Source organism: Ptychodera flava, chromosome 10, assembly GCF_041260155.1.
Source record: "Ptychodera flava strain L36383 chromosome 10, AS_Pfla_20210202, whole genome shotgun sequence".
Lineage (NCBI taxonomy): Eukaryota > Metazoa > Hemichordata > Enteropneusta > Ptychoderidae > Ptychodera > Ptychodera flava.
Window position 1 is genome coordinate 10884812 of NC_091937.1, and position 19242 is coordinate 10904053.

The window sequence follows — 19242 nt, forward strand, 5'->3', positions numbered from 1 at the left end:
AGTCATCCCTGATTTCTAATTGGAACGCTCCGAATTTACACGATGTTCCAACGCAGGAAACAGAATAGCTTTGACAAAACAGCACGCTGTATACACGAGGGCAGCGAATGCCCATTAACGTGTTAAACAGCTGATGTCCCATGGCAAGAAAAAGAAAAGCTTTGACAAAACAGTGCGCTGAACTATACCCGAGGGGGCCCGGTACTGAACACCCATTAACGTGTTAAAATGGAGGCGTTTACCGCAGCGTACGTGTTTAAGTATCAAACATCGCGTGAAAAACCTTTTGCGCACGCATTTTTTTGTGTTGATTGATCTAATGTAAGCTTTGAAGACAATTAGCTTGGGCTAAACCATCGCCATGGAAGGGATGACCCCCTTCTATGATGACTTAACGTCTCAATAGATATGTGTTTTCAATAGCCCGTATTGACTTGCTGCTGCATGCATCGACCGTCTTTTACGTTATGCATCTTGGTTTCAGTGCCATCGGGCAGACTGTCACCTATGAACGAGTAAAATCGTTAAAGCAAAATCTGTGGTGATAATATGACCTCAAAACAGGTCCGATAATCAGTATCATTCTAGGTATTTGTATAGATATGATTTACCAGGTCCAATAAACAAAACGAACATGGCAATAATCATAATGCCATATCGGACCAAGGCTTATTAGTGTTGGTAATAAAACATTGCCCAAAAGATTATACTCCTTTCACATAACTAAGTATTTGGAGACAATCTATTTTAACATGTATATCGTTTACCGCATTCAATGGTTTTCAGGAATTTTCGTGACAGATTTTACATGTCGGCATGAATACGAGGCTTTTTTAACAAAAGGAAACCGTACCTCTTCAAAGTGTAAAAACCGACAGTACTCTTTAGATTGGATTATGATGCAGAATATACTTCAGGCAATATATATATTATTCACCGCAATATATGAGTAAATTTATTGCGCTATCCTTCTTTTTTTCGGATCCACTCAATATTTGTATGTGGGGAAAGTGAGCAAAATCTTGTTCGTCATGGATGGCACATTAGGTATACCGACAATAAAGTTGAACGCATTTTATTTGCTCGGTATGGAGGGACCTTTACACATAGAAGCCACTAGTGAAACTGTGGATCTCTTATTTACTCAAATAGCCCTATTACACCAAAGCTGTTCGTATACAAATATAGAAATTTAGTATTCAGCCATATGTTCCGTCATGGTACGACCAATTCACAATATCGTCTGTGCGCCCCAGCTATTGTGAAATTGCGAGGCCATCGTTCCGAAGCCATGTTTATTTTCTACATTTTGAGTTTGCTTTCTGTGGATGAAAGTGGAATATTTCAGCTTCAGTTCAATGCGCTACTGCGGAGTAAATATATACAAAATGACTTGAAATTGCTTGGAACCTTTCTTTCCAATGTTCGACACGTAAGCCTCTCTTAAGTATATATGCTTTGAAAATTGTGGAAGTTTTTCCGTCATAGGGTGTGAACAGCGTTACATTCATTTAGTTTGGAAATAGTGCCAGTAGCCTGCCTGTCTAAGGACTCTTTCCGACAACACTCTGTGTACACCTATTGAACAAGAAAAATAATGCATACGTACATACCGTGTTGTCATTGAAACTATTTTACTACGCAGAAATTTGCGACACGCATACGGTTTGCACTCATTATTATTCATGCAATGCGGAAGGACATGCTCAGTACCGGGAAACATCAAGGCTATATTCAGTTGTAAACGAATTGTTATAATAATAAGCCATTCACATGCGCAGAAGGTTGATGTTAGAAAGTTGAGATCAAAACATGTTTGCTACCGTTTTTTGCGACTATACTGGTCTGTATCATTTGATGTTTCACATACATACGCCAACTTGGCTTATTGAAGATTACACTTTTTATACACAAATAAACTATTATTTTACATGTTTCTCTGACTTACAAATAACTTTTTCATACGAAAATATGAAGTAAACTGTATCACCACTGAAAATCAAGTGACACTATCATTTTGCTATGCTTTACATTGAGGCTCTGGATACGAAATACCATGTCACTCCTGACAGTCCTGAGCTTTCTTTTTATTATTTCACGTATCGGCTGGAGGAAAATAAAAACGTTGTATATCATTGTAATGTTTGAATAGTAAATTTAAATGACAATTTTCTCACCCATAAATCATACAGAACGGACATGAAGGGCGTAGCTGATGGATCATACAGATATTGGTGGCATGTTAACATGTCTATAGACATTTACACAGACACAGTGCAATTATTTGTCTAGCCGTACCGTGATGAATGTTTGAAGTGGATTTAGTGAACGAAAGGGTTAATAAAGTAATGAGTAAGATTAAATAGATACATACATACATACATACATACATACATACATACATACATACATACATACACACATACATACATACATACATACATACATACATACATACATACATACATACATACATACATACATACATACACGCGCATACATACATACATACATACATACATACATACATACATACATACATACATACATACATACATACATACATACATACATACATACATACATACGTATATTACATACGTACATCCGTACATCCATCCATCTATATATCCATCCATCTATACATACAGGGATAGACAGACAGACAGACAGACAGACAGACAGATTAACACAGGCAGACTGTCAGCCAAGTAGTCAGAAAAAACAGACAGACAGACAGACAGACAGACAGACAGACACACACACAGACAGACAGGGAAACAGAGAGAGAGACAGAGAGAGACAGAGAGAGACAGGGAGAGAGAGAGAGAGAGAGTTTTATGACTTTGAGGATTTCATGTGTAAATACGGAGAAATTATTCCATTATGATTGTCGCGAAAAACAATAAAAGCTTTCTTGCTAATTACAGTACTTAGATGAAATAAAGCAGCATTCTCAAGCTAGGCATTCTTGTTTCATTAATGTTGTTTAAGTTGTAAGGTTGAATTGTCTTTTGTATGTTTACAGACATTCCAACAGATCATATATTAATCAGATGGAGGTTCAAAATAGTTATTTTCTTTGCGTTAGAGTTGGCGAGAGAACATCAACGACTTCAAATTTCAGCGATTTTCCATGCCCGGATTCCTTATAGGCACTCCACCCTTTATAAATAGCTGGCTTCAAGTCAAACAGTGATCATTATATGACAGGCACAGCTACAAATATGTGCCGCTAAAACGAACGTTTCACAAAGTAATTTGTTCTTTGGTGGACGTGATTATTGCCTGCTATGTGATTAGATATGTACCATGGCAACGTTTTCCTTGACTCTTTATTACGTTTTCAAAGAGAAAAGACGTTTTTTTAATATTTGAGTATTTCTTTGTAATCGTTTTCATTTTTTCATTTAACCTTGTGCGAACTAAGACCTGTATCGACGTTTTTATATCTGAATTCACATAACTTTGTGGATTCATGATCGCTTTATATTCTCCACGAAATGTAAAATCAAAACGTCTGATTAGCCTAGCTTCTGATATGATTGAAGTTCCCTTTATCTGAGTTCGTTTGAAAATCATTTTCATGGTCTGTACGGGAGATGCCGCCTTCGATATCAGCAGAGCTATTCCTTCAGGTAAAAGATAATTCCATAAGTTCAGTTTTCCAGGGTTCGATTGTCTGCTATCTTGTCATCCCCGTTCAACGGCGACTCTCTGATAAGCAGGGAAATTCACCACAGAAATGAAACCGCTACTTGTGTGAACTCTGACCTGGAAATGTACACTGAAAGGAATTAACGTCATGGGCGTCTCCTGGCTGACATTCATCAGAAGTAATTTCACCGTATTGAAGCTATATTCAATGAAATAACACTGTGCAAAGGAGTTCAGTGAAGAAGACTGACTTCACATGAGCTGGCACTGACAAATGTCTGTGTGTAACCTAATAAAATGAGACAGCAAACATACTTTCGAGAGCAACAAACTTGATCGACAACGCTGTGTCCGTCTCTTCTGTGTATTACAAATCGAAACGAGCAACCACTGCCCGCCAAAACGTCGATACTTTGCAAGGCAGTGGCCCATCAAGTAATCAATTAAAATGTCATCACATGACTGATGTGTCCCTTGTATAAAACCAACCAGGTTGCAACCAATACCAACGTACAGGTACTTGAAGTCAGCATCGTGAAACGTTACTAACGGAAGATAAAGATATAAAAATTTCTATTTTTTTATTTTTTATTTTTTTATTTCTATTTTTTAGAAAGCGTTTTCAGTTTTGAATAACAAGGACTCGATTGTTTGATGGGAACTACACGAAGTTTATTGTGCAAAATCTTGTTTGATTTGCAATTTCTTTTTATACATTTGAAGCGCTTTATAAGATTATTGCAAATAGTTGCATAAGTTATATGGATCAAATCAATGTAGCGAATATTGTCTTTGTATGTCTGTCAATCGAAATAGTCTAGCATAATATGATAAATTGGATTATAGAGTTAACTTTCTCAAAAACGATAGAAACGTGTCTGCTTTGTTTGTTTTTTTCTATGACGTATAAACCAAATGAAGTGTAGTTGATCGCCGATATCAAACACATCATCAAATACAGAGACACCAAACAGTTTAAACGCACCAATTCACCCAAATGTTAGCAAAATATATAATATGTTTTTTTCTCCGCGGCCAGTAAGCTTCCTTTTCAATCGTTTTCTACAAGTAATAAATCACGAATTCGAAGGGTGCTTGCACTATGGTATTGCTGGCACTACTGTAACAATATTAAGATATCTGAAACATCTGGACATGCGCACTTTCACTCATGTGTCTCAGCATTGACTGTTTTGCAAAAAGTGAATGATCAGAGCATCGCACATTATAAAATTACATATTCACTTCCTGCTTAATTATTCTGCGAAACACAAGGTCATGTCCTTCTAAATATCTGACGTCCGTCTTTTTTATTATTTTTGCACAAATTAAAAATTCGTTTGATATTTTCATTCACAGTGTCTACAGTGCCATAAGTAAATAAACGATACTTTTATTTATATTTGAAGATGTTTTATCGGTGACAGTGTAAAGGGTTACTGTGTTTTCAGAAAGGAGTACAGTACACTTTCCGTTCTCAATTACAATTCATCGTTGGATATTTTAATCCATTTACAACAGTGTTTCTCGAATTCATCTTCCTCCAGAGCAATTTCGTACTCTGGATGATAATTGTCTCGGCACAACTAGTTTCAAATATCACTGATATAGATTAAAAACTAATAAATTTCACAGGCTACTACCAGTGGAAAATATTGACATCATGACTACTCCAACCACGGATGAATGCTTTTGGTTTACTTCAGTTGTTAAGTTTATGGGATTTTACCTCAATTCATGTCCGAACGACTAACATTTTTAGCGTTGGTCAAAGTTAATTGCCAGTGGTAACTATAGACATGATTGATATTTCCTTCAAATTATTCGCTAATTAAATATTCATAGTTTGCATTTTATGTAAACAGTTTCCATAAATATCATAATACTCTGGACGCCAGCAGGCTTTAGATCACCAAAATCAGGCTAAAAATGTCAAAATAGTGTACAGGGAGACTTGTTCTGAGCCACTCATATTAGAACACTCAAAATGACAGCGTCTGCATCAATCGTTATCCGCTAACTTTCAAATTCATTGTGATATCGATTGAGTGTACCCTTTCGAGGGAATGAAATAGGTCAACACCCTCAGTAGGAGATCGCTAGGTATGTGCGGAAATATCAAGAACGCAGAGTGACGCAGAGTGGGTGTTGGTGGTTGAGTGAGAAGGCTGACCACAGTGTTTTGGACCCATTTCAGGTCTACCTCACGATTCAATTACAAATTTAATATATTTGACGAAATATGCAAGTCGCTCATTAAAAAAAAAAAACCTCTAAACGCTTTACTCATAAGCTTTCAATTTTTGGCCTGTGAGCTCGCTTCGTCACTTAATGAGCAAAATTATACAAACGGTCCTCTGTATCTGTTGGACGATATATATCGCTAGTGATTCGATTTTTATGGATTAAGCTATTGATGACGGAAGTCAATTTAAAGCTGAACAAAGGTATTTGTTACGTAAACTTGATCAGATCAGTAATTAATTTCAAGCTTGTAGTTAGAGTAACAATTGTCCACTGTGTGACGTATTTACTTCATATCCCGCACCACTGTCGCTTTCACTACTTTTTCAAGACAGTTTGTCGTAACCATGGTAACAAACATCGCCCTCAGTGAAGCATGATGCTGCGTGTTAAATCTCTTTATGGCTGCTTTAGCTTCTAAGAGTATCACGCACAAGCTGCAGTTGATTGGTGAATGTACAGTGGGAGAGAAAGTCATTCTTGCAACGATCTTCCCAAATGCTGTTTCAAAATTTCCGCAATATTGATATAATCATAAAAACAGTTTCACTTGATTTCTTTTCATTTGATTCACGTTTTGTGTTTCACTAAAACACATTGGCGATGTGTCTGAAATGATTAATTAACGCATTTGTACTTTCCAACTCGTCAGTCATGACAGACTGCATAATTAAGTTCGCGGCAAAGGGTCGATTTCCGTCAAATGTACATCCATGCATGTCGTGCGCAGTGAATTACAAGCTGGGCTAGGAGAATTCAATGATCGAGCTTAATAATAGCAAATGAGAAAACTCATCGACACCATGGCATGACGGGAAATTAGAAACCTTTAAATGATAATGTACTTACAAACTAGTACAGCCTTGAATCGAGGCATAATAACTACAAATGTCCGAACGAGTTTGAAACATGTTTTCTATTCTCGTCTATTATCATGACAACGAAAATAGATTATGAAATATGTCGATTGCACGATGTTAACCAGCGCGGAACTTTTAATGAGAATGGTCTTTTGAATGCAATGGAACCGGGGACAAATTTTTGACAAAGAGGCAACGCTTGCACGTCCTTTTGACTACATTCAGTCATTAATTGGCTTGTATTGTAAATAATTCAACTTGCGTCAGACAATTTGCTGAGTGAAACGAAATACCAAGGCTATTCATTATATCGGTATTAGGCACATTTATGTAGCTGTCCGTCTGTCAGTGTTAATATTTGTCTGTCTACCTGCCTATCTATCAATCTTATCATTTCTTCTATCAAATCATAATTATATTAGTGTTTTGCGGACATCTATTCATCCATCTAGAAAGTACGTAAGCATTTTAACTTTAATTATCACACGTTTCACTTTATATATATATATATATATATATATATATATATATATATCAAAGTGACTAGTTGGATGAACTGATGTAATGTGGGAGTCAGCCTTACTTCAAATTCCGGGGACGATCGATCAGCAACTCTTCGGTACAACTAGCGTACCTTTTTCAAGCCGAAATGAGAGCAGTGCAGCACGAATGATTGGGCTTCTGATAATTGCAATGAGTAATAGGATGAAGATGCCCGTGTACACTTTTATTTTACCCATGTGCAAACACCAACCGTTCGGGCGTTCGACTGAGGGATTTCAAAAATCAAAACGCCTTACCTATGGTGCTGACAACTGTGAGACAGAAGAAACATGACGCGAAATAGTCCCAGGTGTAGCCGCGTCTTAGGCTCATGCCTTTATTAAACGCCTCTTCCATTTCGTCCTCGAATTCTTCCATCATTCCATTCACGTAAGACGTCCAGTTCTCGTTGTCAAGGGTGCAGGCGTTCCTGAATTTCTGCAAGAGCTGGCCTCTGATATATTCAACTCTATTCATGGTGTCTTGTTGATTGGGACTCTCCAGCACCTGAAAGGCGAGCGCTCCAAGGAATATGTACGCGGCGAGTACAAAGTAGATAATAATATACGGCTGTAGAGTCTTACGGCAGTACTTCGAGTGCATGCATCCTTGCTTCTTTTCAGACGACTGGTCAGATCTCGGTAAATCGGCAGTGACGCTGATTACTGTCGCTCTCCTATCCTGCAACGTCGAGATTTCATCCATCCTGAGGAAAAGAAAATTCTGTTCTTGGATTTTTTGTTAAAAATCAGACTTTGACGTCATCTAGAATTTTAAAGGTCCCATGAGAATGAACAGCGCGTCCTATATCAGGGGGAATGGAGACTAGCACTGGTGTATGCAGTGGCCGAACGTCGATGGAAAACCTAGGCCTGACAATAAAGTTTCCAAAAATCAGCAAATATGTCGAACGACGACCGTGCGTATGCCCAGCACGAGGGCGATGCGTACATTTTATCCGAGTGCTTTGCCTTCATCGATAAATCCAGGGCTAGCTCTGTTGCTCGCGAGTCGATTTTCAGCAACGCTGGACATTTTCATTATCATTCGTGCATGAGCGCGTCCTGGATGACTGACTCTTGTCGTTCTCTCATCATATCAACCAGCCGTATTGATTGCAACTCCGACGATTTCGTGTTTGTGCCTCCGGCGTAAGCCGCGACGCTTATGTGTCGACAAGCCTTATTTCGAGCCACTTTCACACACCTACCTGGTTGACCAATCTTTACTGGATCAGTCCACTAAAGTTCAAATATCATACGCTGCGGCTCACTCCCGTCATTCCTGATTCGCTGTGATGTAGCAGTGTCATTGCCTCGGCTATCAAACCACCTGACTGCATCAACGCACACGAAATTTCCCCCCAACGTTGGCGATATGATAATAATTCCATATCCCAATTGTTATGCAAAATAGCCGGTACACGTAAGCAACTGTGAGACGATGGCGAATTCTGCCATATTGCGGACTCAGTTTGTCATTGTTGATTTATCGCTCTATTGATTTAAACGACATTTTATAAAGAACTGACTTCAATTTGCCCCAGTTCGTTCCATTTTACCAGAGATATGTGTCATAAGATGCTGAGATACCCGCAATAACAAGCATGGCGTGTAGGGCTGTTCATACACTCCCGCCAGAATAGGGCGCCCGCATCACTCGCCCGGCAATACTTTCAACGATCTGTCCATTAAATTGCCACATTAACACCTCATGATCAGACTTGAAATTTTCTATGTAACGCGAAAGGACGAAAAAAATAAATTACTTTTTATTTTGTTTTGAATAAGTATTGAAGTATTGGCAATGTGGCAAAGGAATCGCATGAGCAGTTTCCGATCATATCCTCAGCCATTGCAACATTTCAACATTTCAGAAATCTTGTACAGGTATAACCTTACATGCTACAGATACACTGAAAAGATTCGCGGATAAGGAGCTGTTAATTATGCTAAAAGTAACCTGTCCATAAGAATAAACAAATAAATAAATAAAATATATCTGCTTCTAGACACAGCCCCGTCAGTTTGAGAATTGTGAGGCTTTTTGATCCTTTTGTGTCCAGCAAAATTCTCAGTATAAGCTTATATGAAATTCTCTAAATGGCGACCAGACTTTCCAAATGATTGGCAATAACATATCAGTTGCTTTCCTTTCAAAGCCATAAAACGCTCAAAAGGAAGAGAAATTTTCACTTTTCGGTCAGTAAAAATGAAATGAAACCGATTGTGTAAAAAGCAAAATCACTTGGCACACCATGTTTTGCCAATTTTGAAAGTCTAGAAACAGATCTTTGCTTTTTCGTGACTCATTGTTTTGCATATGGGATGAAATGCAAATAGCTTTGCTTAAATAGAAGTTAATTCTTCAAATGTTGTTAATAAATATGTCACGCATCACCAGTTCTCTGCAGCCCCATCATTGTTCGGAACTTCAGTCTGAATTATTTATCAAAGATGCGTAATTTGGTAATCGGCTTTGAATAAATTAGTCAACAATTTCAAGGCTGGGGAATTACTACTGTGCTTATTACTTTTCACGTCTTAAATGTACTTCTGTTTGCCTGTATCTCTCTCTCTCTCTCTCTCTCTCTCTCTCTCTCTCTCTCTCTCTCTGGGCTTGTACACAGCAATATAGGAACGGCAGTTGATAAATTTTGTGAATTACAAGTAAACAAGGTAGAGCTATTTTTTTCTCACGCCCCTGACACACCGGGAGCGTGAGATCACCACTGTTGAATCAATTTGTTATCACACGATGCATTAGGGCGACATTTTTTATTTTTGTGTTTCTCTTCTCCCGACCGACCGTAAATTTCAGCCCCGACATGAAAAAAAAAACTTTTTTATTTGCGCCGCCTCTGAGGCGATCATCCTAGCAACAGCACCACCATCATCAAATTGTGAGATTGCAGCGACTGAAAACAAATACAGATTTTTTTTTGGTACTTTTTTTTATTTCGACCGCACGCCCTGCCCGAGTATTCCTCTGGGGATGAGAAACCAAAAAAAATATGAGGGTCACCCTTATCCCGGGAGGGAAATGTATTTTGGTTTGACGAATGCTGATTGGTCTTTCAGTGTTGTTCCCCGCCCAATGCGTCTGTTGATGTTCGCCCACTACTGTACAGCGAGTGACCAGTGAACGGGTTTCGTGTACTGCCCGGACGGTCTGTCACAAATATTTGCAAATGGACCAAAGCACACTTTGATGCTGCTACTGTCACAGGCGCTTGGCACATTGCTGGGATAATAATCGTATTTAATATGTAGAATGTCTATATTGAACTTGATTATTAAATAAAAGAATCACCGTACGCGATATTAGTGTAGGCCTATAGGCCTACATGTTGCCTGGCGAATGGCTATGGCTGCCTGGCTCGGGCCCGGCGAACGCACTGCATAATCATCAATGTGTAGAATGTCTACATGACTTGATTATTATTAAAGAATAACCGTACGTGATATTACTGTACATGTCGGCTAGCTTAACCGAGTGGCTGTAGAGCTCTGCAGGGTTTGGGCCCGCTTTGGCCCGTTGTCCACTGCTGCACAGACAGGAAGGGAAGGTGTGAAAGCTTTTCACCGCCCGATTTCATAAATCAGCGAAATTCACGAACTCTGAGCGTTTCCGGTGATAAAAACTGGTCAACGGTCAGATGGTTGCATAAAAAATCGATCGACTGGCCTCTTTGCCTAAAATCGTACCTTACCCTATGCTACTGGCGAGAAATCGTCCTGAAATCGGCTGGGCACACCAACCCAGCGCCGGCCATTTTGAATAAGCTGCATGCAATGTATGCGCGCCTGCATACAACCTTTGCAGATGACGTCATTGCTCTTCTCTCATTGGACGCGTACATTGCATGCAGCTGATTCAAAATGGCTGGCGCTGGGTTGGTGTGCCCAGCCTATTTCAGGACGATTTCTCGCCAGTAGCATTATATAAGGTATGATTTTAGGCAAAAGATGTCAGTCGATCGATTGTTTATGCAACCATCTGACCATTGACCAGTTTTTATCACCGGAAATGCTCAGAGTTCATGAATTTCACCGATTTATGAAATCAGGCGGTGAAAAGCTTTCACACCTTCCCTTCCTGTCTGTGCAGCAGTGGACAACGGGCCAAAGCCGGGCCCAAGCCCTGCAGAGCTCTACAGCCGCTCGGTTAAGCTAGCCGACATGTACAGTAATATCACGTACGGTTATTCTTTAATAAATAATCAAGTCATGTAGACATTCTACACATTGATGATTATGCAGTGCGTTCGCCGGGCCCGAGCCAGGCAGCCATAGCCATTCGCCAGGCAACATGTAGGCCTATAGGCCTACACTAATATCGCGTACGGTGATTCTTTTATTTAATAATCAAGTTCAATATACGATTATTATCCCAGCAATGTGCCAAGCGCCTGTGGCTTCTGTGACTATTGATGCGTTTCAAAGTAATTATTACGCAATGCTTTTAGAGGGACATCAACGAGAAGAAAACGTATTCAACATATTTCGTACACCATTTGGTGTGGAAAAATGTTCCTAACAGAATATACCATAACTGCATTTTTTGCAAATTCGGAAGGGAAGAGAGGATGGACTGCCTCTTTCTCGTTGGAAAATTTCTGGCCTGGCCTTCTCAGAAAAATTCCATCTTAGGGTGTTGGGTTCTGTTAATCGAACAATAGATTTCCTGTTTTTCGCTGTTTCCAATGACATTAAAGCAATAAAGCACACCCAGCGACGGTATACCACGAGATTTTGACCAGTTCACTTCATATATGCACTCGCTATGGCTCGTGCATATATGTCGTGAACTGGTCAAAATCTCGTTGTATACCGTCGCTAGGTATGCTTTATTGCTTAAATATTTGACTGTCTTCGGTCTTGCGGTTGGTTAATATCTTATTTGCTGGTGCGTTGACTTTGTTGATGTTTTCACGGTAGGTGGCGTCTACGGATTAGTAACTTACCCTTGCTTGCTGAAGCTTTAGGCAATCTTCCTCATTAGATTATAGACGTAGTTTAGTCATAAAATTTAGCTTACAGCTATCATTGGACTGATTAAATCAGATGTAAAGTACGGCGACGTCTACTAACGCGTACGCGGTATTCTCTTGCTGTCGCGTAGTGACAGGCGACAGTAAGAGAATACAGAATAAGTATAAACGTCGCCGTACTCTACATCTGATTTTAATCCGATTGGACAAATACATGATACAGAAGTAGACATCTTTGCAAAGGCTAAGTAAAATAAGTTGCAATATCCAAAAATGTGCCAGCCTATACGTCACCTAAAAGTAGTGACAGATACAATATTGCCGGTCTCCAATGCAATATCGGAAGCGGAAGCAAAACGCTGGCATCAAAATTTTGCCGCGTTATCCATAGACCTGTGCGTAGTATTTAGGGATCGCTGTAAAAACGACAGCGCAGTATGGTTTTTTTTTTCTAAAATAAGAAATGCATATATAAGTTCTGTTTCCTTCCCATCGGCCCCATGTATCAGTACTGTTTCCTTCCCATCGGCCAATCTCAACTGGTCTGTCAATTCGTGCATGCCTGTCTGTCTGTCTGTCGTATCCATGACTCAATCCGCTTTCTTGTCCATCTCTGTTTGTCTTTCTGTATACCCCAGTACTTTCTGTCCCTGTACATCCTTCAAGACCAAAGTGGAGTTCCGTCTCTTACATATCTCGCTATTTTGCTTGTAAGTAACTACTTTTGCAAATCCTGTCAATGTGACGGTTAGTTTTCGTGATGTGAGCGGCCATGGAGTGTGTTCACATTCTCAATGGGAGACAAGAGGCCATTATAGCCGCGGACTTTAATTGTAAATCTCCCTTCTAAGGACAGTTTTTCAAAACCGAATTTAATTGGATTGAAGTATTTATAGTTCGACCTTACGCAAAACAAGTAGCTTGAACTTCCATTCAGCATTCTCATATTTAATTGGGCATTTTCATGAATTCCCAGAAGGCTAACTTTATATAATCTAAAGACAGCCTAAGTCAAAGACAAGGAGAAGTAATAGATTTTTTCATATATACCATTTATTCATACATATAACTTTTTCACATGTTTACAATGTATATGTCACAAATGTGGAGTGCTATTTGAAAACAAGTAAAATGAAACGACGAAGAATCATGATAAAGTGAAAACGGCATTGCTTTGTTTGCTTACTTGCATTTATTCTTCCGTGGCCAACATATTATTATATGGGTGTTTCATTTTTTAGTAGACTAAAAAGATATTTACCACACTGATTTACATTGGGTTTTTTCATTGGCCTTTTCTTATGGTTATACCACGCAATAGGGATGAAGGGTGGCACCGTTTGTTGGCGTTCAGTCTTAAGAACTAAAACTTAAGACAAACGCTTTCCTAAATCTTAAAGGGAAACAATCGTCGGAACTGCGCATGTACGAGTTTGTTTACAAACAATACATTGCGTGCTCAACATCCAGATGCACCTCATCATCTTAGCTGCAACATTTAAATTATACGTCGATGTTGATTATGACAGACATGTTTTAACTTTCATCAATGATCGTCGTACCTTGGATGCAGTGTTTTAATTGGTCGTATGCGTCCTTTGGGCGCAGTTCCGATGACTGTATCCCTTTTAGATGTATGGTTTGAAAATATCGCAAATGTACCCGTGTCATACCGTGTCTTACGATATGGTAGACTTTATTTTGGTTGTCCGTAAGCTCATTAGCATATTCGTGGTATGTAAATACCAAATTTATGCCATTGTGGTATCTGTCCATGGTTCAGACTAAAGCAAAGGTTTAAAATATGATTTATCAACAACAGGATAAAGTTCAAATTTTATGAATTCAGCAACATGCTTGGGTGCATTAACTTTGTCCGTAAATGGATTTTATCTTATTTCTGAATATGAATTAATAGCTCTTACATTAGTCGTCTACATTACTCCGAGACAAGATATTGTCGCCACGATGGCTGACTAAATCGTCATACACATTACACCCCTGCAAATACATTGATATGAGAAATTCCAAGTATTCCGCCTTATAGTTTAAAATCGAGGTTTTTCAATTTGCTAAGATATTGCCTGCGCTTGCGCAGATGAACGCACGTCTGAACGTCCCTGTTTGCTTTCTGCATAGTTTAACCTTTGTCTAAAGACCGTGATTAATAAGTATATGACCATTTACTTGTTTATCAGGCCGGACCCAAAATCCGTTTGTCAAACATACTGAAACGATATCCTATAGTGCAATTCTGTATAAGTGAGTAGCGAGCAACATTTGGTTCACAAGAACTGTTGAGCAATAGAACATTAGCATTTCTGTAGTTTTCATACATTTTAGGAATATCTTACAGCTGTTTGGTTAACCATTTTATCACTTCCATCTCTGATTATTTTCTTAACACCTATACGTCCTCTGTTGTCTTTCCTTGGCGACATGGAAGTAAATGAGCGAAAGCACGAGAAATAGGAAGGTGTCGTGCTTTAATATTTTTTTGAAAACAATTAAAGGCTAGAAGCAAATATTCTGAAGGAAATCGCTGGAAGCTCATTCACGCAGCGCTAACGGCTGTGGCTCGTCTAATTGAAAGAAGGGCCATGAAACGTATCGAGGTGAAATAAGTCGTGTGGGAATCGTGAGAGAAGAAAGACGAGCTTATGGAACATTGAAAAAGAATCTTGTGGGGAGGGCAAGAGAGAAATATTCAATGTACATTAATAGTAACCGCGACATGATGACAGTTTTTGATTTTTTCCAACTCTATTGGATACGAATGATGTGTCTGATATTTTTTGCGGATTCAACATTCATCAGAAAAACGTAACTGCCGGTAGATTTTGTACAGTGTATACTGTGTATATCGCATGCATCAGCATCACAATACCAGGTACTTGTTGTGGAAGGATTATCTCCGCGTTCATTCTAAATTTGAATATGCCGCCTTCTATAGTTGCTCTTATCAGCCTCACTAAAGACCCACCATTATGCCAGCAAGTGAGCCCAGCACTTAGCAAAACCGTTCACACACTCAATTTAGGTCCGGTTTCAAATGTGTGATGACTGCGACACAAATTAGACAGACCCAGAGCCGACATGGCTCCTTTTCATAGCCTTTTTAAAACCAGGGTTGACTCATAGGTGACCTAACTCTGTAGTATAAATGTATAAATCGTACGTTTTTCACAACCAAAATCCAGGTATTCAAGTGTACGTATTCTATTTAAATTATGCGAGGAACCTGCAAGAAAAGTTTTTGCTATCGACCATCTTTATGTCATATGAACTTTAATGGGTTTACCCTTATATTCAGCGTGATTACTTTAGTTTTCGAGACCCACGTATAACCTACACGCGATTTGAACTAATTTTGGAGAATTGGATCTTCATATTGTTCAAATTTCTCAATAGTGTTAGGTGCTCTATAGTTAAATGTTGCGATATCACAAATACTCATATAAACAAGTGTGTAACTTAAAAAGAAAAGCAGATGAGCTCACATTTGCATATTAAACCGACATTACTTCACTATCCAATCCCGATCGTAATTTTACGCCTGAGTGAGTAGGGTACTACTCTTAAACTTGACCGCACGAATAGAAACCTGCGCATGTGCACCGTTATAGAACGTGGCTGGCTTTGTAGAATTGAAGTCAACCCTATCTAGACTATTTTTTTCAAACTCTATGCAAGGTTGCAATATACATTTCTTTTTCATGAATGTCATTCCTTTCGTCGGCTGACTTTAAAATCCGCTTTTGTGACGTCAAAAATTGCCTCCAGTCTCGCATTTGTAGGTCTTCTGCCATTGACAGTAAGTTGTTAGCTTTACAAGAAGAAAGGTTTCCCTGCAAGGTTTTTCATAATGTACTGACCCCTTTCGCATATCGTTCGTAGAAAATGTATTTTTAGACCAAATTAATTCGATTGGATGTTGCTTTCATACAGAATTAATACGAGTCGATTAGCAATTACGGGTACGAGCCCGTTTTTCTATTAAAAGTGATAATCATCTAGGTTTTGCGAAACCACTCGAACGTTCTCCTGACAAGAGGATTTCTTGTTACCGAACATTTTCGCAGGCGGTCAGTGAAGTTCCTTGATTTCGAGACGATAAGAGAGTCAACAAAATGTTGTCACTTCAACAAAATTAATGAGAAAATATTAATAGCGCCCTTCATCTTTGTAGAACATTAAATGTAAACAAATGGTAAACAGCAATGTGATTTTGTTTATGATACCTCTTGAAAAAAATTATGTCTATCCTAAAAACAAATTTCACTTTTGTAATAGTTAGGAAATTGTCCCTCTATGACTGATAAACGTGTTCATTACTGGTACATGCATTAAGCATTTTTACCACTGTAATTTACATATGTATTGTAACTTCATCAGAGCTCTTGTACGGTGACAATTAGTGAAGATCTTGACGGCATTGTTGTATAATTATTTTAATGGTTAGGTAATATTATAATTGTCTGGAAATGATGTTCTTGCCATTAATGCTACGCGGCGTAGAAAGTGAGCTACTGGACTTCGAATTTCAACTGGAGAGTGTTCTTTGGCTGGACTGTTAGCAAGGGACAGAGAGAGAGAGAGAGAGAGAGAGAGAGAGAGAGAGAGAGAGAGAGAGAGAGAGAGAGAGAGAGAGAGGAGGACTGTCATGCTTGTTGTGGTGTGATTCAATGGATTTAAAGGGATACAGTCGTCAGAACTGCGCTCAAAGAACTAACGTAAACACTGTTTGTTATAATCTACATCGTATAATTGAAATGTTACAGCCATGATGATGAGGTGCATCAAGATATCGTGCACAAAATACATTGTAGAGAAGAAACTCGCACAGGCGCAGTTCCGACGACTATATCCGTGCTGCGCTTTGTTAAGTATGTTATAAGTTTTTGCAACCTTTTATCAGTTTACTTTAAGATCAGTTTTTTGTTAAATTTGCTCAACAAGAGATCTCTGACCCCACTCTCCATTCCTGTGGCAACAATGCAATATCATACATCTGCATGCTTTGCCTTCTTATTAAATCTTCATGATAAAAAGCCATACAGTTTAGCTACAGGAACCGTTTCCGCCAATTTTATGGGTGCCACATTTACAAGAAATACCATAGCCACACATGACTTACAATAAAGTCTTATACAGTGAGTGTTCAAAGCGACCACTGCACTACAAAGCTAGGAAAATGAATTTAAGACATAAAATATATGCTATACTCGAGTTACTGTATAACAAAGTAAGACAGGATTTAAATTCCGAATGTATGTCCTGTTCTGCCCAGTCAACAAGGATTCTTAGAGGAACACAATGATCGTGGACAGAACTATATCAAACTCAACTCCACTCTATATTTGTCTCTCTGGAAATTAAACTTTGAAGCTCTAGAGCAAACACGAAATCCAGATTTGCTTGCAAGCGCCTAGACCCAAAGGCATATCCACAAAGCCTTTAAATCGATTTACTCAGTAGGCATTCTGCAGTAAAGCACTGCAAAAATATCAGTGTCCGTGACTGTGGCCTTAAGTCTCCAGAAAGGGCGGAAGAGGCAAAGCGAAAATAGATTTTGGACTATCACACGACCTTTTGGAGGATATGACCTCTGAAACTCTCCTTGTCATAAAATGCTGTTTAGATGGCTTTTTTGGCTCGGAGGGTAAAACATTCTTTGTAATCCCAGATTAGCTTTCACGTAAATGTAAGAACTACAGAACAGCGCTTTACATGATTATCTCGCTACTGCGCCTCAAAACCTTGGCCGACTTCTCAAAAGGTAAATTTCTCCTTTGCCTATTAAAATAGTATATTCTGCAAAATGCCAATCATTTACAGAAAAGACAGATGCAACTATTGTTGCGTATAACTTTTTGATAGCAAAGCTGGCGTTGTCATCAGTTACAATGTTTTGATTTGCATATTTCCATAGAAAACACGGTCTAGCTCACGTTGAAGATTCTGTAATTTGCACACACCTTGTATGAAAAACGACTTTACTGTATGCCAGGTTCGAGGAACATGTCGATCAAAATACTGCCGAAAAAACCCATGCAATTTAAATATTGTGTGTCATTTATCTGTCCGGATATAATTATTTTGGATTTCGAGAATAATTTGAAACGGACGAATAATATAATGAACAAAACTACACATACATAATATACAAAACTACATGTTTCCCACGAACTTGACAATAATTCAGTACACGTCTAGCAAGTAATGTGCGTGATTATGAGACAGACAAAGATTTTATAAGTGTGGTTATCTGACGTTCTGCAACTTGAACAGCTTTACCTCGTTAGCTCAGAGAAAGCCAATCATGTTCTCAATTTATGTTGCGTAGGATTGGAGTCCGATCTACATCCGTTTGAAAAAAGATAATGGCCCAGCAACCTGACTGGCCAGGGTCATCTTTCTCATCCGGAAGGAAATCGACCATTATTTGTCAAACGAATATATTGATAAAAAACCACAGTGCAGGAAACCGTCTCAAATTAAATATTTGGCTCATCAATATCAAATTCTAAAGTCAGAAAGCACCATCAGGTTGCATGAAATGTGATTTTCTGGTTTCCAAAACTCGCCTAAGTAAAAGGGAAACAGTCGTCGAAACTGCGCCTGTGCGAGTTTCTTGTTTACAAACAATATTTCGTGCACAATATCTAGATGCACCTCATCATTTCCAGCCTTAGGATAGGCGAGGTTGATATTGCCCCGTCCACTTCAGTTCGAAATCTAGGTGTTAAGCTCAACAACGACGGTTCTGCTTCTGATCATATTAGCCATGTCTAAAGGTTTCTATGCACTATCTAGAATTGGCAAGATCCGCCCATTATTGGACAAACCTACAACGGAAAAGATGGTTCATGCATTCATTACGTCTCAGCTTGATTATTGCAATAGTCTCCTGTATGGTGTTAATAAGACTCAGCTGGATCGCCT

At 38.8% G+C, this 19242-nt stretch overlaps 1 protein-coding gene across 1 annotated transcript in view; it reads right to left on the reverse strand.

Moving 5' to 3' along the window:
• The window catches only part of LOC139141967 (potassium channel subfamily K member 18-like), a 31909-nt gene extending 23099 nt beyond the window's left edge, over positions 1 to 8810 (reverse strand). The window contains exons 1-2 of the mRNA XM_070711749.1: positions 8515 to 8810; positions 7562 to 8010 (exon numbers count right to left, since the gene is read on the reverse strand). Coding sequence (XP_070567850.1) covers positions 7562 to 8009 — 448 coding nt within the window. The 5' untranslated portion in view covers position 8010; positions 8515 to 8810. The remainder of the gene's footprint in view (positions 1 to 7561; positions 8011 to 8514) is intronic.
• Positions 8811 to 19242: the final 10432 nt, after the last annotated feature.